The sequence below is a fragment of the Scatophagus argus genome, chromosome 6 (assembly GCF_020382885.2).
Source record: "Scatophagus argus isolate fScaArg1 chromosome 6, fScaArg1.pri, whole genome shotgun sequence".
In the NCBI taxonomy this organism is placed as follows: domain Eukaryota; kingdom Metazoa; phylum Chordata; class Actinopteri; family Scatophagidae; genus Scatophagus; species Scatophagus argus.
Genome location: NC_058498.1, coordinates 10,614,207 through 10,641,486, shown reverse-complemented (window position 1 = coordinate 10,641,486; position 27,280 = coordinate 10,614,207). Strand labels below are relative to the sequence as shown.

Genomic DNA, 27,280 nt, shown 5'->3' with positions numbered 1-27,280 from the left:
AGGTAGTGCACACACACTCTCTTTCACATACACCCTCTCCAACACACACACACACACACACACACACACACACACACATTAATTCTCTGGAGACTTAAGAATCCTAACCTTTACCACCACTCCTACATGTCTAACATGATCCTCACCAAAGCTTAAGCTTAAACAAAAACTAATCGCACACTTTACCTATACAAGCAAACACAAAACTGGACTGATTACAAATAGGCACATGAACATTTTAACCGTTAAAACTATGGATGTATTCGTGTAAAATGTGAGGGTTTCAAACTTTCACAAAGCAAGCCACCGACAGGATGTTCCTATCACTTTGAGGACATTCAATCCTCACGAATAAAAATGCGAAACGCATCAGGCACTTGTTGTTCCACACCTGTGATAACCACTCACCCGTGTTATTTTTTAACACCTCTGCCTCTTAACATCTGTTCCATTCTCAAGTCACTTTGCTGAAGAATCATGTGCTTATTTTTTTGCTGTTTAGAAACTTGTTAATCAGCGACCAAGCTTACATTTAAGAAAAAATAAATGTTATGCAGGAAAAAGGCAAACAACATAAACAACGCTATATGTGGCTTTAGATTCAACTGCATTCAGTGAAAAGCACATATGATGGATATTTTTGCATTTCATTTGTTTTCTTTTGAGTTAAAGAAGTGACATTTTGAATTTTCCTTTAGAACTACTGCAAAAACCAAGAACTAATACAGCATGTTATTATCAATTTTACTATTGTAACTGCCAACTGGTCATTCTTTTCCCAATGATTAGTATAATGGTGTGATTTAACTGAGTCAATTTTCATATGTGTCACTATTGACCCAGACGCATAACATGGTGATGATGCTGACTGTGATGAAGACGATGTACAAGCCAAACAGCAGACGGTCAATGACTATCCCGATCATGTGCCATTCCTGAGAGGTTTTGCTTCCCCTGAAGTGATTTTCCATCTGGAGGCGGATGGCCATGAGGTCTCTGCTCAGCTTCCTCAGTTCATCCAGGGCCGGCTCCGTAGGGGGTTTCACTGTATCTGCGCCACCACCGACGCCCTGAAGATCTCTTGAAGAGATGATGTTGGCACTCACTGCTGAGTGGTGTGAGAGTGAAGTCATACTGTGACATATTTTTTTAAAAAGCCAGGTGATCAAGAATCAAGAATGAACAAAAATCCCATATGCTCAGATTAGCTATAAAGATAACTAAAACTTTGTTCAAAAGAGTTGCAGACTAAACATCAAGGTGCAACACCAGTGGTAGTAACAGAAATAATAAAAAAAATATGAATAATGTTGTTTTACCTCTCGTAGATGGGCGTAAAGAGACTGTGATGCGGTTCTTTTTTGGAGGGAGACAAACAATAACAGCTATGTATTGTAATACGAGGACACTGAGCCAGTGAGGCACCTCACTGTACTGGCTGGAGCTGAACTGGATGTTAGTGATGAACACGGTCTCCAATAGGCTGGCCACCATCAGAGCGAGACTGAGGGAGAAGAAAACATCTGCAGGAAACAAAAGAAAAGAGTTAAAAAATAAAGAGAACTTTTTCAGTCAGAATGTATTTGTCAACAGTGTATAACAAATTGACGCTTGAATTGTAGGGCTGCAGTAAACTCATTGGCTGAATAAAAATTCAGTGGACAGAGCAGGAGAACCAGTTTTTCAGAGGACAAAATAAATTAACAAACAGAGTTCGGTCAAGAAGAAAAACTTGACAAAGCGGCAGGTCCTTCATCTCGATAAGAGCTATTGTGCTGTTTTTAAATCTGCACATCACTCACTCAAGAGAGGTGTTTCATTTCCAGTGACAGGCAGCAGGTCGTTCATGATGAGCAGGAAGACTGTGTAGCCCAGGATGAGGGTCATCTTGAAGGAGGACCGGTCCACACTCTGGGGAGGCAGCAGGAAGCTGAAGAGGTCCACAGTGATGAGGAAGCAGCTGGGCATAATGAGGTTCACCACATACAGGATTGGCCTACGTCTGATAATGATCTTGGGACGAGACACAAGTACAAAGGCTCAATTATTTCAGTTCCGATTAAGAATGTTGATCTAATTACCTTTAATAACTGAAACCTTGCCAGCTCCCTCTCTAACCCCAGTAAAACTTTCTCTGTTGTTGTTTATGATGCTTTTTGGTGGTCCTTCAAAACTTTGGTGTTCCCCAAGGTTCCATGCTTGGTCCCCCTGTATTCTCTATTTACATGAATCCAGTAGGACAAAGACACACGTTTCTTTTTAATACCAACACCAAAACTTTTCATAGTGCCAGCTTTTGTTATAATTCTTCACTGTGCTCTGTCACTTCTGTTTTTCATAAGTTTAATTAATTTTTTGGAATTTAATGACTTGGGTTTGAGTTGTCTTCTTGTCTTAGGCTTACTTTGTGCTCAGTGATGCATCTTATTGATCATGACATTCATAATGGCTGTCTTTTATCTTTTTTAGCATTAAAATATTCAGATCCAGATCAAGGAGACTGCAATATTCATTTGTATAAAAAAAGACCAAAAAGACCAGCTGCTCTAACCTGGGACACTAAAATAAATAGTTAGGTAACTGACTTGACAGTGATGTTAAACAGATAAAGACTGTCAATTCATAATTTCATAATTTAAATACTTGTGCTTACATAGTATTTGATCTCAGAGTAGCTTCCATCAGTGATGTCCAGGTTAGTTGGAACTGCTTGGATATTTACAAGCTCCCACTCCCCTTTGGTCTGTATTACACTTTTGGACTCATTCAGGGCCTCTGTAGCTGTGGTGCCTATGGTCATCCTTATGTCATTTTCTGAAATTAAAAGAAAAGAATTGAACAAATCTTTGTCACTCTTAGATACCCAGTCTAAGTAAACTGATGCTTGTGGTCTTCTGCAAATAAGTAGAACAAAGTTGTCAAAATTAACTTTCAGTTCAGGTAAGTTTAGGGCTGATAATTAAATGAATTTATTTAATCCCACACAATTCACTCACAGCACAAACCTCCCATAATTATAATGAAAATGAACGTCAGGTGGACTTGCGGTTCTGAGATCAGATTTAATTTTGCTGTTTGTTTTTTGGGCAGACTTACGAAAGTGTAGATATGATTCAAAGGTCAGAGAGCAGTTTTGGACATCGAAGGGGAAAGTGTAGATTACTAATCTGCAGGAGCTGACCACCCTGATTGGCTTATCATCATATACACGGCCTGTGTTGTATAAGTAGACATAGGGAGTTTTGGGAGATTTGTCTTCATCCATGCTGGAAAAGAAAAGAAAATAACACCTTCACTCAATTTTAATTGCCCATGCTTAAAAATGAAAGATTTCATGTTCGTTCAATTGATTCTTGGTCCTTGGTTTTTGTAGCCAGTATTTAATCAAGCCACAAAAAAACCATGAAAGATAAACCAATAGCAGAACAGCTACTGTATAAAGCTGTACAAAAGCGTTGTCAGATACTTGTGTTGAAGGAGACAAAGTTTTAGTGATAGTGTGATTTCTTTTGTTTTACAGACAACTTGGCTTTCTTCTAACTTACAACTCTGCAATCTGGATGTCTGGGACCCAAAGTTTTTCCCGAGGGACAGAGACTCTTGAAGTTCCACATTCCTCCTCATCCCAGCTCAGTCCCTCTATATGCCACTCCTGCATTAATAAAAACAAAACCAATGAGTTTAAAAAATGCCAACAAAATTCTTGTTTAACAGCAGCAGGCTGGTCTCAGTGACTCTGTTAAGGCTACAGTTCATGTTTATCCTGTCCCTAAATTTTCTGAAGACCACTACATTGCCCTAACATTGGGAATGCAGTACAGCAGTAGTTCACTTCTTATACATATCATAGGTGAAGATCAGATCAGATGAAAGAAATGCCTACAACGCCAATGAGTTTCACTGCACCACTGAGATAGGATTTTAGATGCATTTCTGAATCAGGTTATGTTTTTATGTTTTGTTCTGTAAACTTACCAGGACTTGCCATATGAATGTTGTCAGGGATTGTGCTTTTTCTGCCTAGGGGTGAGACACAATTCTGATTCCTCATGATGAATAAAATTCACTACAATATTTCATAAAGTTACACGTTTCTGTTTATGCTTATGTGCAGCCGTGTTTGTGTAGCTCAGTGACTCACCACTCCTAATAATCCCACCACAGTCATATCGATGGACACATTCAGTGGATGTGAGAAGTGTTTTACAGGCCGTAGGAGTTTTTTAGAAAATAATTCCTTTTCAAGTGCATCAAACAAGCCTTCAGGTGTTGGGCTGGTGCAGTTCAGCGATGCAACAAAACCTGAGTTCAGAAAGAGAAAGAAGAATCTAAATTCATGAGATAGCCCAGATAAATTCCTGATTATTTCATTAGAATTTTCTTGACATGGTGCACACATACATGTTGTTATTATTCTAGAAATATTAAAAAATCCCATAGGTTATTGTGTTTTTAGTAAAATTTTGGTTTACTTAAACAATTCATCTTTCAAATTGGTTTCCACTTTTCTCAATCAGCGTGGGTTCATGAACATCTCATGACAGTATTCATTAGTGTTACTAGTGTAAAAGCTCCAGTCATGAGCACAATATGTTTAAATTTCAAGGCCACTATCACCATATTAGATTGAATATTACTATGGGAATATTTGTCTTCCAGCTGGCTGTCTCTCAGCTTTTAGCAGATAATCTTCCTTTTTTGTTTTTCTAAATTAGTAGATTATCAAAGTTCTTCCTTCCTTACCGTGAAGCAGTGAAAAACAGATGAAGATGATTCCAGCTGTCTTTATTGCTTTCATCTTGTCTGTGTCATCTCAGCCACTTTCAGAAATTGTCCTCTCAAATTCAAAGCAAAAATGTCAGCAGTCTGAACAAATGGCTTGGCTTCAGTCTCAACTCACACCTTTCTTTGCCTAAACAACAGCGTTGAAAATTTAAGTTAAACTAGTCAAACAGGAATGTTGCTGTTCATGATATTGTTTTAAACCTATTTCAGTTTCTATGTGCTAAGTTACTTATAGGCTTAAGAAAAACAAGAACAAATAGATGAATGTAAAGGAGACATGAACAGAAAGCCCCAATGTTTTGCTGAAAGAACAAATATTTGTTTCGTGTATGACAGTACAATAATTGGCACAAGTTTAAGTTGTACAAGAGAAAAAGAAAAAAACAATGCAAACAGTGAACTGGTTTCAGAGCCTCAGTGCCCTGAAAGATATTCTAAATCATCATAGCATCATATTAATTTGACACCATTTTGATGGAGTTGGTGAAGTGTGCTTCTATTATTGTCTGAACTTCCATGGCTGCATTGTGAACAGATATTCAACAGCTAAATTCAATACGCTTTTGATGGGAAGATGCTCATAACTCGCTGAATCCATTGCAACATTATCATTTCTCTGCTCCCAATCTTAAATCACAGGAACTGTAGTTCCAAAACATAGAATGGAGAAGGGGTGGAGATCATAAACACAAACAGGAGTTGTTGTCGCACACCTCCGATAACCACTCACCTTACTTTATTTTTCAGCACCTCCACCTGTGGGAGTTATCTGTTCCATTTTGCAGTGCCGTGTGCTGTGCTGCAGAACCGCATGCTTATGTTCATGGTTTTAGGTTGTAGGAACCTGCGAATGAATGATCAACATCAACATGTGACCCCCTTAGTGATAAACTGGGATATGTATAGGGTGGCTGGAAATTAATGAAATGCATATATAGAACTGCTGACTCTTACATTTCCTGAAGCATAACTCAAAAACGACATTGCAGCTTTTGGTGTAGATTTTTCAGACTGCACGTTTTTTTGTGAAAATAAAAAAAATAAATGAATAAGTGAAAATAAAGTTTGTCATAACACAAAAATCATAGGATCCAATCACAAGATCCTTCCTGCAATAAAAGTAGTAGTAAAAGATCACCCTCTAATGTGCCTCCACTGTAAATGATGGGTGTCAAAATCTACCGTTCACATTCTACAGCAAAAAATGTATTAGTGAGTTTATCTGAAATTGAATATGAGGCCTCAGGAATGAAATGGGTATCTTTGAAGTTATAGTCTTTTTGCCCCTAAAGTCCCTCTGACCCACGATCAACCAAGAAATATAAAATTTAACCAAAACCAAAACAAATGGGACCATTACTATCTGAACAGCACAAGATGCAACTCCACACTGAACAGGACTGACTTGCGTTTTATTTTTATTTTGTTTTATTTCATTTTTGATGCAAATCTCTATAAATGTGGTTTTTAACTCCCTCTACGTGTTACTCCTTCTCCAGATACAAATTATTGCGATAAAGCTGATCGAGAGGAAGACAGAGTACAAGCCAAATAGCAGACGGTCAAGGACTATCCCGATCATTTCCCATTCCTGTGCGTTTTTGTTGCCCTCGAAGTGTTTGTCCATCTGCAGGCGGATGGCAGTGAGATCTCTGCTCAGCTTCCTCAGTTCATCCAGGGTCGGCTCATGAGGGAGTTTCTCTGGAAGTGTGTCACCAGCGATCTTCTGAAGGTCTCTTGAAGAGATGCTGCTGGTATGCACTGCTGAATATGTCAAAAATCTTAAAGTTAAAATCAAACATCCTCCACTGGCTAAATGATCACAGTCAGTCCCTGAAACGATTAGTCTTATTTAATGTGATCAGCTCTGTACAGATACTGAACATGATAATGATTGGACAGAGAAATTTGCTGCTCATTTCACTGTGAAGCTTTTTCTGTCTCAAATATCACCTGATTCATTACGTCTACCTGCCTTCAACAATAATTTTGTTTACCTCACCAAGTTTGAAGATATCGACATCTCAGCATTAGGTAGATTTCTTAAATTAAAAAGCAGCCTTGCTATTCGGATGTCTTCGACAGGTATTTCTCCACAAAATTATGTAGCTAGGTAATGAAATGCTGCTTGCCTTTGGAAATACAATAAGGCCGGGTTACTGCTGTCAGAGCTGAGCCAGCTATCTGGTGATGTTTCTCAACTTGCAGTATATAGGCAAACATGCTGTTTATTGCATTCATTTTTACTTTTACTTTTATTTATTTTTTTTCAGTTTTGGAAAAAAGACACTACACTACAAAATCTATAAAATGGCCTTCCTGCAACCTCATACACACATCACACACATCAACATGTGGAGAAAACTGAAGCCTTGTCTAATTATGCTCTTCAAGCCACTGAGTAATTGTCAAGCTGGACAATAATCAGTCAATTACAGTTAACTGTCTCAGTTTCTGAGACTGACCTGTCTTGGCTCCTTCTTGTATACTTAATCCAACATCAGATCTTTGGATTGTGGTGTAAAAAAAATAATGTGCTGAGATCTTTATAAGAAATTGATGACAAAGCATGAGATGTAGTTAGAAGCTCTGGAAAACGCTGCTAACTGGACCTTGAGTTAAAATTATCTTGTGATAACACTGTTCAAGAAGCAAAGATGAACCTTCACACTCAGTTAGCTTTTCATGTATATATATATAAGAACAATGTTAGCATACCTCCAGCAGATGGGTGAAAAGAGACTGTGACGCGATTGCTCCTCCTTTTTGAAGGGAGACAAACGACAACAGCTATATATTTTAACACAAGGACACCAAGCCAGTGGGGCACTTTATTACAATGGCTGGAGCTGAACTGGAGATTGATGATAAAGACTGTCTCAAACAGACTGGCCACCATCAGAGAGAAAGTGATTAAGAAGAAAACATCTGCAGACACAGAAAAAATGAGAGGTTAAGTAATAAAGACATTTCATTTCATTTAAACTTAACATATCAAGGGAGGAAGACACACTGAAATCATTTTCATTGTTTGAGTTAAAATTCAGTGAGTAAAGCAGGAGAACCATTTTTTTCAGAGGACAACAATGACATTTGATCTATCAGATATAGTTTGGCTTATTTAAAATTTACTATATCATGTGTGTCGCTCACTCAAGAGAGGTGTTTCATTTCCAGTGACAGGCAGCAGGTCGTTCATGATGAGCAGGAAGACTGTGTAGCCCAGGATGAGGGTCATCTTGAAGGAGGACCGGTCCACACTCTGGGGAGGCAGCAGGAAGCTGAAGAGGTCCAGTGTGACGAGGAAGCAGCTGGGCATAATGAGGTTCACCACATACAGGATTGGCCTACGTCTGATAATGATCTTGGGACGAGACACAAGTACAAAGTCTTATGGTTTTAGACTTTACGATGTTGGTCTAATTCCTCAAAAATTAGGTGCTTGTCTGGAATATATTGATCTCCATCACCAGTCACCCATTTGGAGATTTTGATGCTTTTTTGGTGGTTCTTCAGAGCTTTGGTGTTCTCCAATGATCCATACTCAGTCACCTTGTTTTCTCTGTTTTCATGCTACGACTACCACAAAAACAACATCCACCACACTAACTTTTGTAAAACTTATATAACTTATATATAAATATTAATATAATTATTTCTCCTGTCACTTTTATATTATTTTGTTTTTAGTGACTTTAATTAGGTTTTTTTTTTGCATTTAATTGCTTGGGCATGACTTATCTTATTGTCCTCTTTTTAATTATGACTTTGAGACAGAAGTTGTCTTCTGTCTTTTTGGCACTTTGAACTCAGATTAAGCACCTGACAATATTCTTTTGCGAAAATAAAAACTTAAATAAATAATTAATTTAAAAAAAAACCTGCCAATTGCTCTCACCAAGGAAACAAATAATTGGGTAGAAAATGACAAATGGACTATACAAGCTTTCATTGGGTGGCCTTATCTTTCTGCAAACAATAATTTAATCAGAATGATTTCATTGATTAACCACTTAAATAAAACTGAGATAGAAATTTTACACATGATTTCTGTAAGCCATCACAACTGATGTAAAAAACAAACAAGCAAACATGTAAAAACAAAAAAGCTAAAAGTGCTTACATAGAATTTGACCTCAGAGTAGCTTCCATCAGTTATCTCCAAGGTAGCTGGAGATATTTGGATATCTACAAGCTCCCACTCCCCTTTGGTCTCCATCACATGTTTGGACTCCTCCAGAGCCTGTGCGGCTGTGGTGCCTATGGTCATCCTTATGTCATTTTCTGGAATTGAAGAAATCTTAGTCAATATTTGATACCCAGTCTGAGTGAATTATTCCTTCTTGTCTTCTGAAAATGAGTTCTAAAATGAGTTTTAAAAGCTATTGAAATGAATTTATTTAATCCCACTGAAATTTGATTTGACTGTTGTGTATAATATTTTGATTTGGTTTCTGAAAATCCACAATTAGTGAACATCAAGATGTGATTTTGTTTTGTTGTTGTTATTTTTGGGCAGGCTTACCAAAGTGTAGATATGATCCAAAGGTCAGCGAGCAGTTTTGGACATCGAAAGGGAAAGTAAAGATTCCTAATCTGCAGGAGCTGACCACTCTGATTGGCTTATCATCATATAAACGTCCTGTGTTGTATAAGTAGACATAGGGAGTTTTGGGAGATTTGTCTTCATCCATGCTGGAAAAGAAAAGAATCGAAAGACAACTTTTTTATTGCACACAAAATGACAGCATTGGTGTTCCAGCTGACTTTTCCTTGATTTCTATACCCAATAATTAAATAACCATCACATATTTAAAACTGGACACAGTTTGGTGGAAAGTTGATCAGATGAAAAGTAAAAGATAAAGCATGCGGCCATAACAATGTAACAGTAAATGCATAAAGATGTCTAAAAGTGCTATGAGATGCTTGTGTCAGAGACAAGGTCTATTGATGGTGGACGTCCTCTTATTTTCTAAGGAAGGTTGAACAACTTTATAGACACATGAACTTCCTTTAAACTTACAATTCTGTGATTTGGACATCTGGGATCCAAAGCTTTTCCCGAGGGACAGAGACTCTTGTAGTTCCACATTCCTTCTCATCCCAACTCAGACCCTCTATTTGCCACTCCTGCATTAAACACAGCAATACTAATGTGATGTGATTAGACTGTTTCAGCTGCATCACCACATACCTCCATTTAAAGGATAAGCGTAGTGATATTCTACATGTTTCTTGTTGTCAACAAACAAAGACCACACACTATATGTAGATCCTTCTAACAGATTTTTTCTGTGTGGTCAAAGCGAGAACCAAAGTCAAACTGGAACTTCTGGATCCTGTTCCAATAGTGACAAAGCAGCCGGAACAAACTAAAATGACTCTAGAGGAGATCCTGGTGTCATAAATATTCATTAGGCCAGTTGCTCAGCAAAATATCAACAGCCTTATCCTTTAGAAGAGAAAAATATGGAGGGATTAATACCAAAACACAATGTCCATGTCTTTTTTGTGAAAAGCAGAAATGAAATTTAATGAAACTTTTCATATTTGTTTTCTCAATTCATGGTTTGTCAGCACTCTGAAAACTTACCAGGACTTGCCATATGAAAATTGTCATCGATTGGGCTTTTTCATTCTAGGGATGAGACACATTTATGATTATTAATGTCGAATAAAATTCACTTACTGTGTGCTCAGTTTGCAAAAGTTACACATATTTATGTCTGTGTGCAGGCATGAATAGATTTTTGCATAGCTCAGTGACTCACCACATCTATGATTCCCTGCACAACCATTTCGATGCTAATATTCATTGGATGTGAGAAGTCTTTTACAGGAAGGAGTTTTTCAGAAAATAATTCCTTTTCAAGCGCATTAAACAAGGATTGACGAGTTGGGCTGGTGCAGTTCAGCGCTGCAACAAATCCTGAGTTCAGAAAGAGAATGAAGAAGATCCAAATTGATAAGACGGATTTTCTTTTCATCACTGGCGTTTGCCCAGAGGTTGAGCAGATCTTTCTTTTTATGCCGTTCAGAATGAGGTAAGACTTCATACTGATGCTTCACATGATCTGCAAGGTACTTAGTACATTAATCTGTTTTCATCACTTAGATCCTTTTCCGCAAGACTTAACTGTATATTACTTTATGTTATGGTAGACATTTCTTGCTCATTTTGGTATATAAAGTCAGAAAAACCCCTTGATTTTCTTATTTTGCAAACAGATTGTCAAAGTTTTTTCATCCTTACCAAGAAGCAGTGAAAAACAGATGACGATGAGCCCAGTTGTCTTTAACTCCATCATTTTGTTTGTGTCAGCTCACTCACTTTTGTAACTTGACTTCAGTTTCAAAGTAATGGTCTGAACAAATTGTGTATCTTGCTTCAGATTGGCCGACTGTTGCTTCTGATTGGCCGACTATTGCTTTCACTTGTTAGGTCTGTTGACTTTGGCAGTTTGCGTGTCCTGAACAAATACTGTACACCTCAGCATGCAACGAGCCTCAATCCCATACACACAACATCATCATCATCAACACAAGAGTCAACACAAAACCACAGAAATCAGAAATCTTTAATGTTTGCTGGTAGAAACATAGTGGTGTTGGATGACAGTTTTTAAACATTTCTGAGTAAAATCGCATGTTGTGCTTTATCTGTTAATTAGACTGTATTGATACTGGAGTATGCTTGGCCATTAATTTCAGAGATATGAAAATGACTAGGGTCATTTGGATTGAGTTTGGGAAACCCCAGTGTTAGATGTCATTTAAAGGCCCAATTACAAAATGTTAAATATTGCAAACAACACAGAAAAATCTTTTATACTTTGAATAGGTCAGTGACAACCAAACTGAAGTTTAAAAAAGCAAATGTTGATTTATTTACCTTTTGCTTGAGGCAGGTGTCATGTCATTCATGTTAGGTCAAATGCCTCTCGACCAAGAAACATAAGTGTTCATGATAAAAGTATAGACTATAAAATTAGCAAAATAGTAAAAACATTTAGCCTGGGACTAAGACTGGGTATGAGGCACTCGCTAATCTGCAAAACTTCGTAGATTGTGTCTTCAGTTAAGATGCTTTTGGGAAATGAGTCCCTGGACTCAGGAATGATAAGCAAATAGAAGAAGTAAAACACATAAACATTGGTTTAGCCTGTTATTTGCTATAGTAAAATTAGATTAGAGTGTACTTTAGGTCCAGTTGCTTGTTGAAGCATTGCATTACATTTGTGGCTTAACTAACAATCCAAGAGTTGAGACCGTTTAGAGCCACAGTGCACTAAATAATAACTGTAAACAAGATCATTTCAAATAATAATAATAATAATAAAAACACATTTAAACAATGAAATGAACTGTCACCACTGACACTGTGAAAGTTAAACCAACATCTGAATTTTCTCTAAGAATTTACGTGGAAAAAGACAAAGCATGTTCATAATTCACAAATTCAAAAAGGAAACTCAGGATATGTTGTTTGAATTCACCCAGATAGCGATGATGGTAATAAAGCTGACTGATATGAAGAGGATGTAGAGGCCGAACAGCAGGCGGTCTATGACGAAACCCACCTGGACCCACTCCTCTGTGCTCTGGCTTTTGCCCACCTGCTGCTCCACCTGAAGGCGGAGAGCATTGAGGTCTCTTACCAGGCTCCTCAGCTCCTTCAGGGCCTTTTCTTTATCCAGTGGTCCCCGTTCTGTACCCTCCCAGCCCTCTGCCATCAGAGAGGAGGCTTTCGTTTCTGTTGCAGAAGAGATGTTATTTCGTATCTATTGACTTGTTTAAAGCATCTCATAATGAATATTGCCCCGGTTGGACATCCTACCTTGTGTTACAGGATTTTGGATGACTGTGTCCTCCAGATCCCTGGACTTTGGGGGAAGCTGCACGAGTCGGCCCAGGATGTGTAGAACAAACACTCGGATCCAGCGGGGCACTGGTGGGTAGTGAGCGGAGCCACACAGCAGGTTGGTGATGAGGACAGTCTCCAGCAGACTAGCCACCATCATAGCCAGACACAGAGACAGGAACACATCTGGGACAATAATAATACATGATTTTTATAATCATTGTTTACAAAATTGCTCCAGGGATAAATGCTAGTTAAATCCAAGCAGAACAATACAAGAACTGAAGATCAAAACCTGCACTAACCTGTAACTAAAACCTGTACTACAGTCTTTTAATAGTTTTTCTGTGTCAAGCTTAAGGCCATTTCGGTGTTGGTGACCATTTGAGACACATGAGAAACGCAGTTTCACACAAACCTAAATGATATTTTTCTGTCAAATTGCGACTGTGTTGACTGAGAAAATTACCTTATTCTGTAAAATGAAAACACCAAAAGGATTTGTCCCTCACCACTGATTACCTTACATATCTTTTTCCAAAATAATGTTTAATGGTGTATACCAGCAGGGGAGGGACTTTGCCTCCTTGCTGAGTTAAAACCTCATACAAGTGCCAACTCAAAAAACAATTTAAATGGTTTAAACGAAATCAATATGAAATGTCTCAGAGGAGTCCAGATGGGACAGTATGAAAACATGACAGATTCCCTTTCCTTGCACTGGCACTTTACATTAAGCAGGAATGATACAATAGAAAATGACTGGATTATGTCTCACAAGATATAAATCCTTTAGGCAGTTCCTCCCAAAATAAACCCATATCAATATTACATGTATTCTTTGATCATAATATTACCCATGACTTATAAATGTTCTTTCTGTAATTAGATGAAAATGTTTTGCAAGTCGGCCAGATTTCAAATTATATTTATGGAGTTTATACTGACGCTGTTGATCAGGGGGTTTCACACAGACTGCAACTGGGCCAACAACTGTACAAGTAAACTAGAGTCACAATGGCTAGGTAGAAGAAAGTATTGTCAACTGACTCATGAGAGGTATGGTGTCTCCAGTGACAGGCAGCAGGTCGTTCATGATGAGCAGGAAGACTGTGTAGCCCAGGATGAGGGTCATCTTGAAGGAGGACCGGTCCACACTCTGGGGAGGCAGCAGGAAGCTGAAGAGGTCCACAGTGATGAGGAAGCAGCTGGGGATCAGGAGGTTCACCACATAGAGGGTCGCTCGGCGCTTCACTGAGACCTGCAGCAGTGTGGACAGATAGACAGCAGCTGGAAAACCTCACTTCTCAATTTTCTGTACTAAAATCACCAAGTTAGATATATGTAGTACTGCGGTGATTAACTGGTGAACTTATTGTGTGACATGCTGTAATATTTCTGTGTGATAATTTGTTTTTCTCCATTTTACAATATGTGATATGAAGTTGAATAGTACTACAGTAGTGTGTGGCTCAATCAGGTTTTATTATGCTCAAAGTGGGAAAATATCTCAAAATATTATCAAAGAAATAAGAACATGTAGCATGTGAAAGTCCAAAGTCCAACCTGTTTGCATCAGTACACCTTTAAACACAGACTTATAATTATAAAACACAGACAGATTTATAATAGCCAAGTTCATAATATGCACTGGGAAGGATTCATATTTTCATTGTTTTATTTAACCACAACCCTAAAAGCATTGAAAGACTTCTCAGTCTTGTTCCACCCTCTGTCAACTTTCCTGTTGTATGCAATGAAACAGTGTAATATGTGACTTTAAAAGGTTAAAGGTTTAAAGTATTTCCTTACAGAGAAGCGGATCTCTTGGTACGTGTTGTTATTCCCATTCGGTAGTTCGTATATCTTCACTGTGATCCCAACTAGTTCCCACTCACCCATAGTTGCCATCACGTCTTTAGAGTATTTTAACATGTCCTCTACGGGTGAATTGTGGCTAATGTACACAGCAGTTACTGAAAGGAAAATAAAATTTAGTCAAAGACCTTGTGCAATTGAAAGCATTCATAATTACATTAATTACAAAAATGCCCTATCTAAAGAACTATTAAATTCCATTAACAAGGAAAAATAAGCTTTGGGTTGCTTATCACTTACTAGGGTGGATGTAGGAGTTGAAGCTTAAAGTACAGTTCTGGATGTCAAATGGAAACATGTAGATGTAGAGGCTGCAGGAGCTGACCACTCTTACAGGCTGGTAATCACTCACCGAGCCATCACTATACAGATAACAGTATGGCACAAATGGAGCTGAGTTCTTCTCCATACTGCAGGATGAGAACAGACACAAAACCCAGTGACCACGATTGGGAATATCTTTCTTCTAACTTTAAAATCATGATTCTAAGAAGCAAGTGCTAACGTCAGTTTGTCAACCTGTCAACGCATCTGTGTCTTTTGTGTGGGGATCAACTGAAGTCAGGCCCCAAATGTGTTATAAAGTCAACCCATAGCTGAAGCTGCCAGGATTTGGAGTTTGTTTAGTTTGCTTCCTGTTTTATTTTGTAATCCTCTCCTTGTGTCTGGTTTACTTCTTTGTTTCCTGTCTTTCTGATTGTTTGCCCCGCCTTGATTGTGTTCACCTGTGTCCAGTTACCCCTGTGTTTATATAGCTGTGTTCTCCTTGGCTGTTTTGTCAGTTTGTTTGTGCTCCCAATCTTTCTGCTATTCTTGTGTTTCCCTGTGATTTCTGAATTGTCTTTTTTTAAATGTATTTATTTGTTTGGACCTATATCCCCTGGAATCCCAGCTGCCTTTTGTTTGCACCTGGTTTCTTTTTGAGTAAGTTATTTTATTAAATCTCCTTTTTTGCACTATCCGCTGTTTTGGTGTCTGCATTTTGGGGTCTTCCATTTTGTAATTCATAACAGAGGCTGCACTGCTGCACAGAGAAGGTGGTACTCACAACTCATTGATCACTATATCAGGTACCCAGAGCAGTTTCCTTGGAAGTGTAATCCTTGAAGAACCGCACTGTTCTGGGTCCCACCTGACGAACTCATTTTTCCAATACTGCAACATGAATCAGATGGATACAACATTCATATACAACACTACATACAGTGTAAAACTAGTTTCCCCATGATGTCTGGTGGAAATATCAGCTCCTAAACTGTTAATCCATTTTAAACATCAAATTGCCCCCATTTAGCAGAACTGGTCAGTGAATTATCTTTTTAAATTTGGATTGAAAACTTCTTAATTTCCAATAACAAGTTGGTAAATAAATGCTACGCTATGATGCAAACCGACCTCTTCGGTTTTTTTGTTTTTTCTTAGTTCTCAAGAGCGGAAAGAGAAAAGTGCTTTAATCATATAGGTACTTACTAAGCTCTGCCAGATAAATGTTGTCAAGATTTGAGCCTTTTCATCCTGAAAAAGAAGAAATTTTGTAATGTGCATTCCTTCTTTACTGATATTTTCTTTCATGGAGAATTGTTTTGACCATATAGAAAATAAAAAGATTAATGAAAGGATGAAATGTTCCTGTTGGCTGACATAACCACAGTCAGTATGCAAACTAAAGAGAAAGTTGTTGAACTTAAAGACATAATATGTAGGATATTTCAGCTGCTGTTTCCAAACACACAATTCAAAGTTGGCTGTACAACAAGATGCCACTGACAACTTTTCACATCCTCTTTATGTAACATTTATGTCTTTATCTGTATTGAAGCTTGTTAATATGTTAATAGTCAGTCTGACTTTTTAAGCACTTAAATAGTTTATTTTTTCTACCCCCTCCCTATGCAGTACTGCTCAAAGGCTGATGCCCAGAAACATCCTGACACATATACTAAGAAAATTTGTAAAAAAAAAAACCCCAATAAAATACAGGTGGAGAGCAGAGTCTCTGCAGACACAGATATGACCACACACTTCTACAGAGCCATAAGTGATGATTGAGATTTTTTTGCATCAGGACCAGTTATTAATAAGTCAATATACCGTAAACAAATTGCACTCATTCAATTTCCTCTCATGAACTAATAGTGGATTGGTTGCAAGTTAATAGCGCGTCCCTTACCACCCCCAAAATGCCAAACATGACGAAGTCAATGCTGACGTTGGTGACGGTTGACACGTTCATAACGGGTCGAATGGCGTTCAGGGCGAAGACTGGATTGAGAGCTTCCAACAAGGAAGGCGGGTCAGGCTGAGAGCAGTTCAACATGATGGAGCTGCACGTAGCTACACAGGAAAGAAGAAATGTTATGATTATTGTTGTAGACCCCATACTGGCTTCACCACACTAGCAGTAAGTAAAGGTATTTCCCAACTGTATGGATTTCAAAACCCCAAAATTTTATTGTGACCTGCACAAAGTATGTGTCCTTAAACAGTATAAGAGAGGCAAAACATATAAGTGTGAGTCAACATGCTTTGGAAGTAAGTCTTGGCAAAATGTTTTTTGCAGTTTTTTCGTAAGTATCACATAACGTATCACTGTACGAAAGGAGCTGTACTTACCATACTGGAGCACAAAGATGAAGATGAACAGAACCTTAGAAGGCTTGACTTTCAGCAGGCAGCACTAAAAACATTAACATTAGGTCAAAAGTGGTTGTTAGTTTGAGTGGCGTGCCGGTGCTCAGGCCTCGGCTGTAAAACTGTCTTGAACATGATGCAATTTAAGACTTATATCAAGAGATGAATTCATGTCAAATGCGACATGACTAGCAATCCCTGAATCCCTGAATGAAGTCTCAGCAATAGAATATCTCATGTAAGACCCAATAGGGATGGTTTGAGTGTTCGCTGTTTTTTGACAGTAATGGGATTACTTAAAGCAGTTTTGTATATACATTTAAAAAAACAAAAAAACAAAACAACAACAACAAAAAAAAAAACACTTAAATGTGATCCACCAGCAGAAGGAAAATCTTGAGTATATGATACACTATATTGCCAAAAATATGGATATGCATGATGGGTGAGAATCCACAGCTGCATTTGATGAAACAGCACTGAGTGATGTTTTTTAGCTTTGTGGCAGAGAGTCCTGAGCCACCCAAATCATTTAGAGTGAATTGGAAGGCTGACTGTGAACAAGATCTTATTGCCCAACATCAGAGTCCTGTCCTCACTAATCTCTGCTGCTGGTCTCCAAAATGCAGTATAGTGACTGTATGTCCATATACATTTGGTCGTGCAGTGCACCTTATGTTTTGTTGTGATTGCACAAAATGTTTGCAGCTGACTTTTAAATCACTTCTCGTTATTTATTGATTTTAGTGGTTGTGTTTATGAAATATATATCTATAATAAGTTTTAGAATGTAAATATAATTACATGGTTAAACGAATTAGCTGCTTGTCATCAACATTAACATGGAGATAGTTTTCAAATAAGTTACTGACTGGCTATATTTTACTGTGTCAGCACAGTTTCTTTATCTCAGTGTTAGTCATGTGCATAACCACATTTCCAATTATGCTGGCTATTGACTGGATGTTAGGATTCAAAGCTGGGATTAAATGAATAAAAGTATATGTAGGCAAACAGTTGTTATGTCTGAAATGAATGTCAATCGAGAACTGAGTGAATTTTTTTTCAAGTAGTTTTATTTTGTATACAATGGTTTCCTCCATTTTAAAATGGCACAGTGTAATACAAAATGGTTAAGACTACATCTAGTTAATGAAGTAAAGCTAATTTAAGGTCCAATAGTGATAATATGATCATTTGTTATTGCTAACAACAGTACACTGACTTTAGAGTATGTATGAATGTCATTACTCCAAAACAAATCACCTAAACACATAGCAATATGATCATATATTGATCAAAATTCAACAAACACTTGAGTCAGTAGCTACATAAATGGAGCCCCTTAAAACAGACAGCAGTTGTCTACTGATTGTATGAATTCACCCAGATAACGATGATGGTAATGAAGCTGACTGATATGAAGAGAATGTAGAGGCCGAACAGCAGGCGGTCTATGATGAAACCCACCTGCACCCACTCCTCGGAGCTGCTGCTACCGCTCTGCTGCTGCTCCACCTGGAGGCGGATGGCCTGGAGGTCCCTGCTCAGGCTCCTCAGCTCATGAAGGGCCTTGCCCTCCGCCTCTGGCTCAGTCTTCTCTGGAGGCCCGTCATTAACTTTTTGCAGTGCCACCACAGGGCTGGGCTTCATCTCTGGTTGTTAAGAAGAAAAAACATGTTGAATTTCAGAAAATCAATTCAGAAAGTCCTTATCTGTGTTATATGTGTATAAACAATTGAACTATTAGAGCTACTCTGTATATTCAGTCATGTTATATAATCTTATTTTTCTATATTTCTTAACTAAACTGTATACCTGAATGCTTTGGTTCTTTGGACTTCAGAGGCAGGAAAACAAGACAACCCAGAATTTGCAGAACAAACACCCTGACCCAGTGAGGGATGGGAGAGAAGTCAGCAGAGTTGCTCAGCAAATTGGTGATGAAGATAGTTTCCAGTAGACTGGTCACCATCAGAGCCAGGCAGAGAGAGAAGAACACATCTGGCAGAGAGAGAAAAACAGGTGGAGGGTGAGGAGTAAGGTCAAAATCAAAAATAAATGTTTGTGCTGTCAGAATATTTTTTACATTTGACTGTATATTCAGGAGGGCATACAGCTGACTCTGCTGGTCAAAACCTAAAAACCTCTCTGTACCTGTCTGACAAATGCACATGTAAATTACACATAAACTTAAGTATAGCTTGCCAGCAGTATTTCTTTAAAGGAACTGTGTATGGAAATCGAGAGCGGAGCCCATTTTAACACTTGTTGACACTAACTGCCCCAAATGTCCACGAGCACAAGGCCATTGGAAATATGAGTTTTCCCCAACAGGTAAAATAATACGCAGTCTAAGCAGTCTAATTAAACAGTAAAACACAAAAGATGTTTGATGCTCCTTATTAATAACTAGAGCAACAGCCGAATAATAAATTAACACATTTAAAAGCAAGATACTGATGTAAAAGCTTTTGGTAACACAACAGACTTTTGCTGTATTTACTGATCAACACTCACTTATGAGAGGTATGGTGTTTCCAGTGACAGGCAGCAGGTCGTTCATGAGAAGCAGGAAGACTGTGTAGCCCAGGATGAGGGTCATCTTGAAGGAGGACCGGTCCACACTCTGGGGAGGCAGCAGGAAGCTGAAGAGGTCCACAGTGATGAGGAAGCAGCTGGGGATCAGGAGGTTCACCACATAGAGGGTCGCTCGGCGCTTCACTCTGATCTGCACACCGTAAGTTAAAGAAAGGGTATTTTTTCTGTGCACATTTGAAATTTAAATGAACTTTTGCAGTTCATTTGCTTAATGAAGATTTAACACATAACTATTTTGAAGAAAAATCTTAAGTCATAGTTAGAAGTGCTGGAAATTCTAGTCTGGCCCTTATTGTTGCCATAGCTCAGCCCTCATACAGTATCTTTACTGTAGCCACACAATCCAGGATTTATGGAAGTCAAACACAGCACAACCCAAACAATCTGAGACTGAAATAAAATTTACATTTCTTTTACTCCAGTATAAATACAATATAATACTTACATGAAATGCAAGCTCATCAAACTGCTGACCATCATCTGGACCCAAATGTTTTTTGTGGGAGGTGATATCCAGCAGTTCCCACTCCCCCATGGTGGTCATCACATTTTTGGAGCGCTCTGTGATTTTTTCTGCAGGCCTCCCCAGGAAAATCTCGATGTCCATTGCTATATGTTATCAAGGAAAACAAAAGCCCAATTCCACATAGTAGAGTTATTGGAGTTTGCAGATTATTGTTATTTTATTAATGTTTGTTGTCTCTCACTAGCTTGTCACTGTCAACTAACAAGACATGCAATATCTCTCCCTCATTCCCTCAAATCATACTCAAGCAGAAATTAATGTTGTCTCAAAATAGAAAGTGATTATTGCTTACAGGCATTTACATTTCATCTAAATGGGCAAACAAAAGTCTTCAAAGAAAGGAAAGGAGACGTTTGGTGGACTACCGTAGTGGATGTAGGAGTTGAAAGTAAAAGTGCAGTTCTGTATGTCGAAAGGGAAGGTGTAGATATTGAGGTTACAGGAGCTGACAACTCTGGCTGGTTTAGCATCACGCACCAGCCCACTGCTGTGCAGGTACACATATGGGACAGTGGGGGCTGTGTCTTCATCCATACTGTGAGACAGAAGTAAGCAGAGGAATTGTGAGAGTGTATGAACACCTGCAAAAGAAGATCAAGTTACCCTCTGCAACAGGAAACAAATAATTTTGGCTTTGTATTTTTCCTTTTTCCGTCCTTTTTCTTCTTAAATAATAAAAAATAATATCTAATACCAGTCTTATCCCCTTAGCAAGAATGTCTGGTAAGAGCATGCCAAGACGACTCTATTATGTGTATTGCACACAGTGTGATGGAACTCACAATTCATTGATTACAATATCTGGCACCCAAAATAAGTCTCTGGGAAGAGAAATCTCGCTGGCGCCGCACTGGATTGGATCCCAAGTGACAAACTCGTTCATCCATCGCTAAAATAAGGAAATTGGTGTCAGAGCACAGAGCAGCCATTGGTAATGATCGGAGCATTGACGCAAAATAATCCCAAAATCATTCCTGAGTCACTCACCGAGAAATTATGATGGAGGATTGCGATACTTACATAACTCAGCCAAAGGTAAGTGAGCAAGAGTTGAGCTTTTTCATCCTGAAATACAAGAAAAGATACTTTAAGACGCAAACAGCTTTATCAAAAATGTTTTTTTATGGCAATAAAAATAGCTACGGGAGTCTCAGTGATATAATTCTGGTTTGATTTGATTGAAGAACGACAGAAGCTGTTAATTTTTACATTCATCAAGCTTATCCTGCTATAGAAATGATGTATTAGTGATCTGCCAAATGTGCTGTTAATCTGAAGCGTTTCATTGTGTGAGTGGCCACACTCTCACGCTAAATTATGCATATGCACACTCAGTGTCTTCCATAACGCTACTTATCATTATCTGCTGAAAGCTGAACATACCACTCCCAGGATCCCATACAAGGTGAAGTAGATGCTGACGTTGGTTGGAGTTGTCATGTTAATGACGGGTCGTATGGCGCTCAGGTTAAAGACTGGAGTCAGGGCCTTCAGCAGGGCCGGTTGGTTTGGCTCAGAGCAGTTCACCTCAATGGTACTGCACAGAGCTGATGAGATAAAATGAAATATGAAATATGAAATTTAAAGTCCAGTCGTGAACATGAAACTGCAGCTTAGTAAGACCAAGCAGGTTAATAAATATGGGGAAAGGCTCAGCTTCAGTTCCCAGCAGCCACTGTGAGTTTTTTCTAATTTAATGCAAACTACCAATGTAAATCGTCCAGCATTTGGCTTACAATATTGTACGTGCACCGTATAACCCAACAGCCATTCTTCTTCAATCTTCTTTTACTGGTTTGTTACCTATGCTGCCTCGTTGGTTCTGTTTCTTGAGAAAACCTTTCGATGTAAGTAAGACTTAATATTGTGCTTACCAAAAAGCTTACCAGGTGTAAGAATGAGAAAGATGACCAGAGTGGGCCTGACTGACAGAGGGAGACACTGGAATAAAACAATTACAACAGTTGTGTCAGTGTTGTCAAAGAAAATATTAAAACCTAAGGATTTGTTATTTAAGATAGCGAGGATTTGTTATTATTAACAGGAATGACGCATCATATAACTGAATGTGCACCCAGGAGAAGATTCTTTACCTTCAGTGTATGGTCGGAAGTCATGATGTCGAGAGTTAAATCTTTATCTTTCTACAGCTGTCAGATGAAAGCCTTTATTTCCAGTATCACATGTCTGCAGAGCACACAAAACAATCATAACACTGCTTTGAAAACAACTGTATGAATAGAAGAGTTGTCGAAATAGACTGTTGAGCTTACCCATAAATAACCATGGACACGGAGCAAAAGCATACACTTACCGGGTAATCTTACTCCTGAGAGACTAAATTCCGCTCCAGTGTCTCAGATATACATAGTGTCTCTATAAACCAAGCGTGATGTGGACAAACCCCCGGCAAATGATGTGGAAAATGGAAAACTGGGCAAGGCAGCTACTTTTCCTGTAAGCGGTTTCATACAAAACAAAGATAAACTGCAGTCAATGTGATGTACCACAGTGTGTGACTTGCAGATGGAGAACACTGACCGCACAGGCGTCAGAGTCAGACTGCTGGTCGCATGCAAATAAAGGGTGAATGGCATGTGTGCAACAGGTGTGTTCAGGTGTCGCCCCAAGTCTCCTGCAAGCCAACCAGCCAATCAAAATCAGACTGGTTGTTCAACTCTGTTCCAATACACGACGCTTTAATCTCCAAACCTCCTGCTAACCAAACCTTTTTTTTTTTTAATGTTACGCAATTGCCGTTCAACAAGTTGTCACAATCTGGTACTCAAAATAACTCTAAAATGGTCAGTTCAATCTTCCCACTTTGAAATTGCACACTACTGATTTTGTCTAAGCTTTGAAGCTGTTAAGTCTTAATTGTACTGGTGGTCCTGTCAGCCACACAAAGGAACCACTACAGTCATGAATCATTTGTTACTGAAAAAGTGTGAATGGCACTTTTTTCTTTTGTCTGTTTCACTTATCAGTATTGCTGGTTGCCCTGTTTCTGTATTTCAGACAAGCTGCTAATAATTACTGCTGTCAGAAAAGTAATCACTTTCTGTCAAAGACTCTCTACCACCTAATATTTAAACAGTATGTCATTTCTGCCACTAGGGGTCCCACAGTCAAAACAATGAAAACAAAAGACATAGACGTTTGATCAACGAGAAAACTAATGTTTAAAGGATTATTCATGTTGCTTTTAGTCTCGCTCGCAGACTTCCTTTGTTACTGTCTGACTGTCCCGGACGCTATGGTGACCTAATGGCGTGAACTGTTACCTTGAATAAAATGATGAATTTCTCTGGACTTCAACATTGCTGGAAACATCTGTAATAATGTAAGTGCACAACTCAACCAAATACATAACAAAGGACCAGTTTAGATGCCAAAATGCTACATATTCTACTTTTTACAGGTCCGTTATCATAGTCACTATTTATACATGCTTTAAGTATCAAAACTCATTCATTGTCAGGTCTTTGTTTTCTTATTTGGAGTCGTATTTACTCATCAATTATGACACCAAATGCCACCAATTGGGCCACTTTATTTGAACACAGAAAATAACCACACTGCAAACAACAAATACATTTATTTTGTTACTCGTTTATTTCTATATTATGTATTTATATATTACATTTCTGTTTTGAAGTAGGCATGTTCAATGTATCCAAGACAAATTTACGGCCAAGAAGAATAAATATGAAAGCTTGTAGTCACTTGATTACCACAGAAATATGATAGAGGAAGCAATGCAGTGAAGCAATGTGACAGGAGTCTTATATCATTAATTGATCTAATGCTGATATTATTAATTTATTTTTTGTATTACTCATTACTAACACATCTCAGCTCCTTGTGCAGATGCCGGCCATACAAGCCTCACAATGAGCGGGCTCATGGGGACTTTTGACATCCAGGTTAACAAAAGGCCTGTCCGCTTTCTCTAGCTGCTCGTGGTAGCATTTTATCCTGATCTTCTTCACCAGGTTCTCCATAAGGATGTTGATGTTGTCGGAGGAGATGCTGGGGTTCTCCATCGGAGCTGCTTGGCAGTTCTTGCAGTTCTGACGGAAACGCCTGACCTTGACAGTGCCCTGCCCGTACGTCAGACGCATGTGGAAAACCACCATCACCCGGTTGGATGGCCAGCTTCTTCCACACGCACTGCATCTGAACCTTGAAAATGACAGAACAGCCAAGTTTGAGAAAGTTTGAGCTGGCCCTTTAAACGACAAACCCGACTTAGAGTGGAGAATCGGGTTTTGGCGACACTTCTTGGAAGAAGCAGATGCTCTGGAGAAAGGAATCATTATTGAAATTGGGTTTAAAAGTCTAAAAGGCTGACACACTTTATTGACTAAATAATGTAGCTAGAGTGATGCCAGTGAAAAAGGTAAATGTCAAGAGAATGAGCCATTAGATGTTGTCACTTTTGTGACTACTGGTGATTGACAATCAGAGTCTGTCTGTCTGCAGATATGAATACCACATGCTTGAAATAGTCAGGTTTAGGCACCAAAACTACTTTATCAGGGTTGGGTAATGATCTCTGTTTGCGAGACTTGATCCCTTCTCAGATGAAGTCTTTTATTTGTGCCTTTAAAAAAGGAGTTAAAACTTCAGGGGTTTCAAACGGAGAAGAATAGTGACATCTGGTGGTTTGAAAAACTTATAGCAGCCTGTCAAATTAAATGTAGTACTTTCCAAAGTGCCAGTGATATTTGGAGCTTCTGACACCATCACCATGACACAAGGTCTGATGTATTGAAATAGTGTGCTTCACAAGAATGAAACTTGTTGCATTTTTCTGCTTATCTCTACTGCTTACATAATGAAACCAGACTTCTTTCTCTACAGTTCAGATGTTACCAGTCTATCAGCTGATTTTAATGCCTGTTATTATTTCTTTTTTCAATATATTTCTACGTCTAAAATAAGCCAGTTTATCTACGGAGCAGTTTATATATGAGTGAATCCCCATATTGTTTGTACATTGGTAACATGATTCCCAACAATGCCAGTGTTTTCCCAGCGACATTTCAACAAAGACAGTGAGTTTGCAGTTAAATAAAAATGAATCTAATCAATGCAAGTTGCATATAAAAAATCAGCTCAGAAAATGTTTTGTGAGGAAGGAACTACATTAAACACATTTGCTAGACCTTAAGGATGTGCACAGTGAGATTTGATGAATAACAAAAATTGGAAGAGTTTACAAAAAATCCCCCTAAAACTTGGGGACCTTTGATCCTAATATATATACAAACCCTGAGAAACCTATGCATCCACTAAAATATTACCATTTATATAAAATATATGTGCTGTGTATACACAGCCAGTACAGCGATTAACAGCAGATCAGTATACTGACCTTGCACTTGTGTTCCTGATGTACTGCTGCCAGCCTGAGTTTGGAGAATCAGGGACAAGACTTTCATCAAACTCCAGATGCCATGAGTGGTCTTGTTGAAGATTCATTGCTTTCATCTTGAAGATACGGGTCCACTCCTGTAGTTCCATCCTGTCAGTGTCAGCAGTTCTGGTGTGTGATGGAGAGACAGGTTTTGACAAATGATCTGTTTAGTACACAACTTGTGAGAATGAGTCATCATTTTTAGGTGGAGAGACTCTGATGGGACGACTCTGACGCAGAGTTCAAGGAAAATGAAACTGAAAAGTGGTTTCCTTAAGTTTCGTATTTTGTTTTGTACTGTGAAGCAAGTTTGTTTTGCTTGGGCAGATGTTAAGCTTATATAAAACCTTAGTTTTATATAAGTTTTATATAATACAAAACCTTATCTTTATGTAAGTCTGACTAATTCTCTAATAGACTATTTACATATATAAATGCTGAAGAGAAGGGAAGGCCCATGTCATGACAGCATAGTTGCCTTGTGTATGTTTGGGTAGTTAGGGTGCCTTATGATTATCACTGACTGGAGGTCACTGGAGGTAACTTTTCATTTCCTAATATGTCACATAAACGTGATCGGTTTGGACTAACTGAAAACAGGGTGCTGCCTTTCCGCTTCAAAAGACTGCAGGAAAAATGAAACCGAAACGTTTTATGACCGTGTTCACGCAGCACTGCCATCTGCTGGTGTTATGCTTAATGACACTTTTTTTTATACTAAGCTAGTATTTGCTATTCTTTTAACTCTAATAAATATCACTTTAAGAAAATAACATCCAGAAGCCCAATTCTACTATACTGTAATTGTTCTACTGTCATAATCATTTCCATATGTATATATATAGACAGAGATTTACAGTAGCTCGTCAAAAATGTCTGCTCCATTCTCCTGTGCATGGACCCATTTCAACTTTTACTCCAACATTAACCTCAAAACGTTTTTTTGAGTCAAGTGATTAAAAAGTGTTTATCATCTTTGAATGCACTATGAATCATCACTTGAGGCCAATATCATGGCCATCCTCCTTGTTTTCACATTAACCTGATTCACTGAAGAAACTACAAGAGCAAATGGTACTCATCAAAAATAATTATAAACTCATACATTTCTATTTCTCTTCAAGGACAGTTATGCTTGTAGATGCTTATGTCAGCAGCTCTTTGTAAAGAAGCAATAAAAATATAAAGATGTAATTGTTCATTTAACCTCTTTTGCAGGTTGAATGTCAGAACTAGAAGACTAATTAAATTGCTGTAACATGTATTTGTACCTCATCAATTGCTTGGAGGTCATGATGATCAGTATTGAATGGAATAAATCACACCGCGTTCAGCCTTTAGCCTGAAGATTATCAGACATGTCAGCGCTTTTTTCTTCTTTCTTGTTGGCCTGCAGTCCTCTAAGTGAAAAGCAGTTTAATGGTGTGCACATTGTTTACCCCTCTTGCTTTCTGACACAAGCACAATTGCTGCTGTCTCAGCTAGAGATTGACATTTAAACCCAGAAACAGACTTAATTTATTATAAAATCATGTTATTTTTGCTCCTTTCCTCAGGTCAGTGAAGCAAAATG

The 27,280-nt window shown here is 38.4% G+C and overlaps 4 protein-coding genes and 1 long non-coding RNA gene across 5 annotated transcripts; all 5 read right to left on the bottom strand.

Annotated features, from left to right (window-relative positions):
* Positions 1 to 85: 85 nt before the first annotated feature.
* On the bottom strand, positions 86 to 4,798 carry LOC124060258 (5-hydroxytryptamine receptor 3A-like). The gene is made up of 9 exons (XM_046390977.1): positions 4,744 to 4,798; positions 4,142 to 4,302; positions 3,976 to 4,020; positions 3,546 to 3,652; positions 3,097 to 3,266; positions 2,654 to 2,814; positions 1,803 to 2,013; positions 1,320 to 1,523; positions 86 to 1,108 (listed from the first exon to the last, which is right to left on the bottom strand). The coding sequence occupies exons 1-9, from the start codon at positions 4,796 to 4,798 to the stop codon at positions 813 to 815; spliced, it is 1,410 nt and encodes a 469-aa protein (XP_046246933.1). The 3' UTR covers positions 86 to 812.
* Positions 4,799 to 6,254: 1,456 nt separating this feature from the next.
* On the bottom strand, positions 6,255 to 11,096 carry LOC124060257 (5-hydroxytryptamine receptor 3A-like). Its single transcript, XM_046390976.1, has 9 exons — positions 11,042 to 11,096; positions 10,560 to 10,717; positions 10,382 to 10,426; positions 9,812 to 9,918; positions 9,311 to 9,480; positions 8,909 to 9,069; positions 7,939 to 8,149; positions 7,504 to 7,713; positions 6,255 to 6,546 (listed from the first exon to the last, which is right to left on the bottom strand). The coding sequence occupies exons 1-9, from the start codon at positions 11,094 to 11,096 to the stop codon at positions 6,263 to 6,265; spliced, it is 1,401 nt and encodes a 466-aa protein (XP_046246932.1). The 3' UTR covers positions 6,255 to 6,262.
* A 3,683-nt stretch (positions 11,097 to 14,779) lies between these two features.
* On the bottom strand, positions 14,780 to 16,040 carry LOC124060259. The gene is made up of 3 exons (XR_006843545.1): positions 15,998 to 16,040; positions 15,576 to 15,682; positions 14,780 to 14,937 (listed from the first exon to the last, which is right to left on the bottom strand). It is a non-coding gene; the product is annotated as an uncharacterized LOC124060259 (long non-coding RNA).
* Positions 16,041 to 18,118: 2,078 nt separating this feature from the next.
* On the bottom strand, positions 18,119 to 22,557 carry LOC124060695 (5-hydroxytryptamine receptor 3A-like). The gene is made up of 10 exons (XM_046391941.1): positions 22,379 to 22,557; positions 22,160 to 22,226; positions 21,669 to 21,832; positions 21,306 to 21,350; positions 21,068 to 21,174; positions 20,651 to 20,820; positions 20,205 to 20,368; positions 19,679 to 19,889; positions 18,977 to 19,162; positions 18,119 to 18,813 (listed from the first exon to the last, which is right to left on the bottom strand). The coding sequence occupies exons 1-10, from the start codon at positions 22,400 to 22,402 to the stop codon at positions 18,524 to 18,526; spliced, it is 1,428 nt and encodes a 475-aa protein (XP_046247897.1). The 5' UTR covers positions 22,403 to 22,557; the 3' UTR covers positions 18,119 to 18,523.
* Positions 22,558 to 23,877: 1,320 nt separating this feature from the next.
* On the bottom strand, positions 23,878 to 25,914 carry LOC124061147 (receptor-transporting protein 3-like). The gene is made up of 2 exons (XM_046392714.1): positions 25,666 to 25,914; positions 23,878 to 24,470 (listed from the first exon to the last, which is right to left on the bottom strand). Exons 1-2 carry the CDS (start codon positions 25,812 to 25,814, stop codon positions 24,140 to 24,142), a joined length of 480 nt encoding a protein of 159 aa, XP_046248670.1. The 5' UTR covers positions 25,815 to 25,914; the 3' UTR covers positions 23,878 to 24,139.
* Positions 25,915 to 27,280: the final 1,366 nt, after the last annotated feature.

What these genes read in the sequence shown, in the direction of transcription:
- LOC124060258 (XM_046390977.1), bottom strand. Translation starts at nt 4,798, where the DNA reads ATGAAAGCAATAAAGACAGCTGGAATCATCTTCATCTGTTTTTCACTG. An exon ending in TGGTGGGATTATTAGGAGTG is followed by an intron (nt 4,021 to 4,141) that starts GTGAGTCACTGA and finishes TCTCACCCCTAG; the next exon opens with GCAGAAAAAGCACAATCCCT. An exon ending in TGAATCATATCTACACTTTC is followed by an intron (nt 2,815 to 3,096) that starts GTAAGTCTGCCC and finishes TTTTAATTTCAG; the next exon opens with AAAATGACATAAGGATGACC.
- LOC124060257 (XM_046390976.1), bottom strand. Translation starts at nt 11,096, where the DNA reads ATGATGGAGTTAAAGACAACTGGGCTCATCGTCATCTGTTTTTCACTG. An exon ending in GATGTCCAAATCACAGAATT is followed by an intron (nt 9,481 to 9,811) that starts GTAAGTTTAAAG and finishes TTTCTTTTCCAG; the next exon opens with CATGGATGAAGACAAATCTC. An exon ending in AAATGAAACACCTCTCTTGA is followed by an intron (nt 7,714 to 7,938) that starts GTGAGCGACACA and finishes CTGTGTCTGCAG; the next exon opens with ATGTTTTCTTCTTAATCACT.
- LOC124060695 (XM_046391941.1), bottom strand. Translation starts at nt 22,402, where the DNA reads ATGACTTCCGACCATACACTGAAG. An exon ending in GATATTGTAATCAATGAATT is followed by an intron (nt 20,821 to 21,067) that starts GTGAGTTCCATC and finishes TCTGTCTCACAG; the next exon opens with TATGGATGAAGACACAGCCC. An exon ending in AAACACCATACCTCTCATAA is followed by an intron (nt 19,163 to 19,678) that starts GTGAGTGTTGAT and finishes TCTCTCTGCCAG; the next exon opens with ATGTGTTCTTCTCTCTCTGC.
- LOC124061147 (XM_046392714.1), bottom strand. Translation starts at nt 25,814, where the DNA reads ATGGAACTACAGGAGTGGACCCGTATCTTCAAGATGAAAGCAATGAAT. An exon ending in ATCAGGAACACAAGTGCAAG is followed by an intron (nt 24,471 to 25,665) that starts GTCAGTATACTG and finishes GTCATTTTCAAG; the next exon opens with GTTCAGATGCAGTGCGTGTG.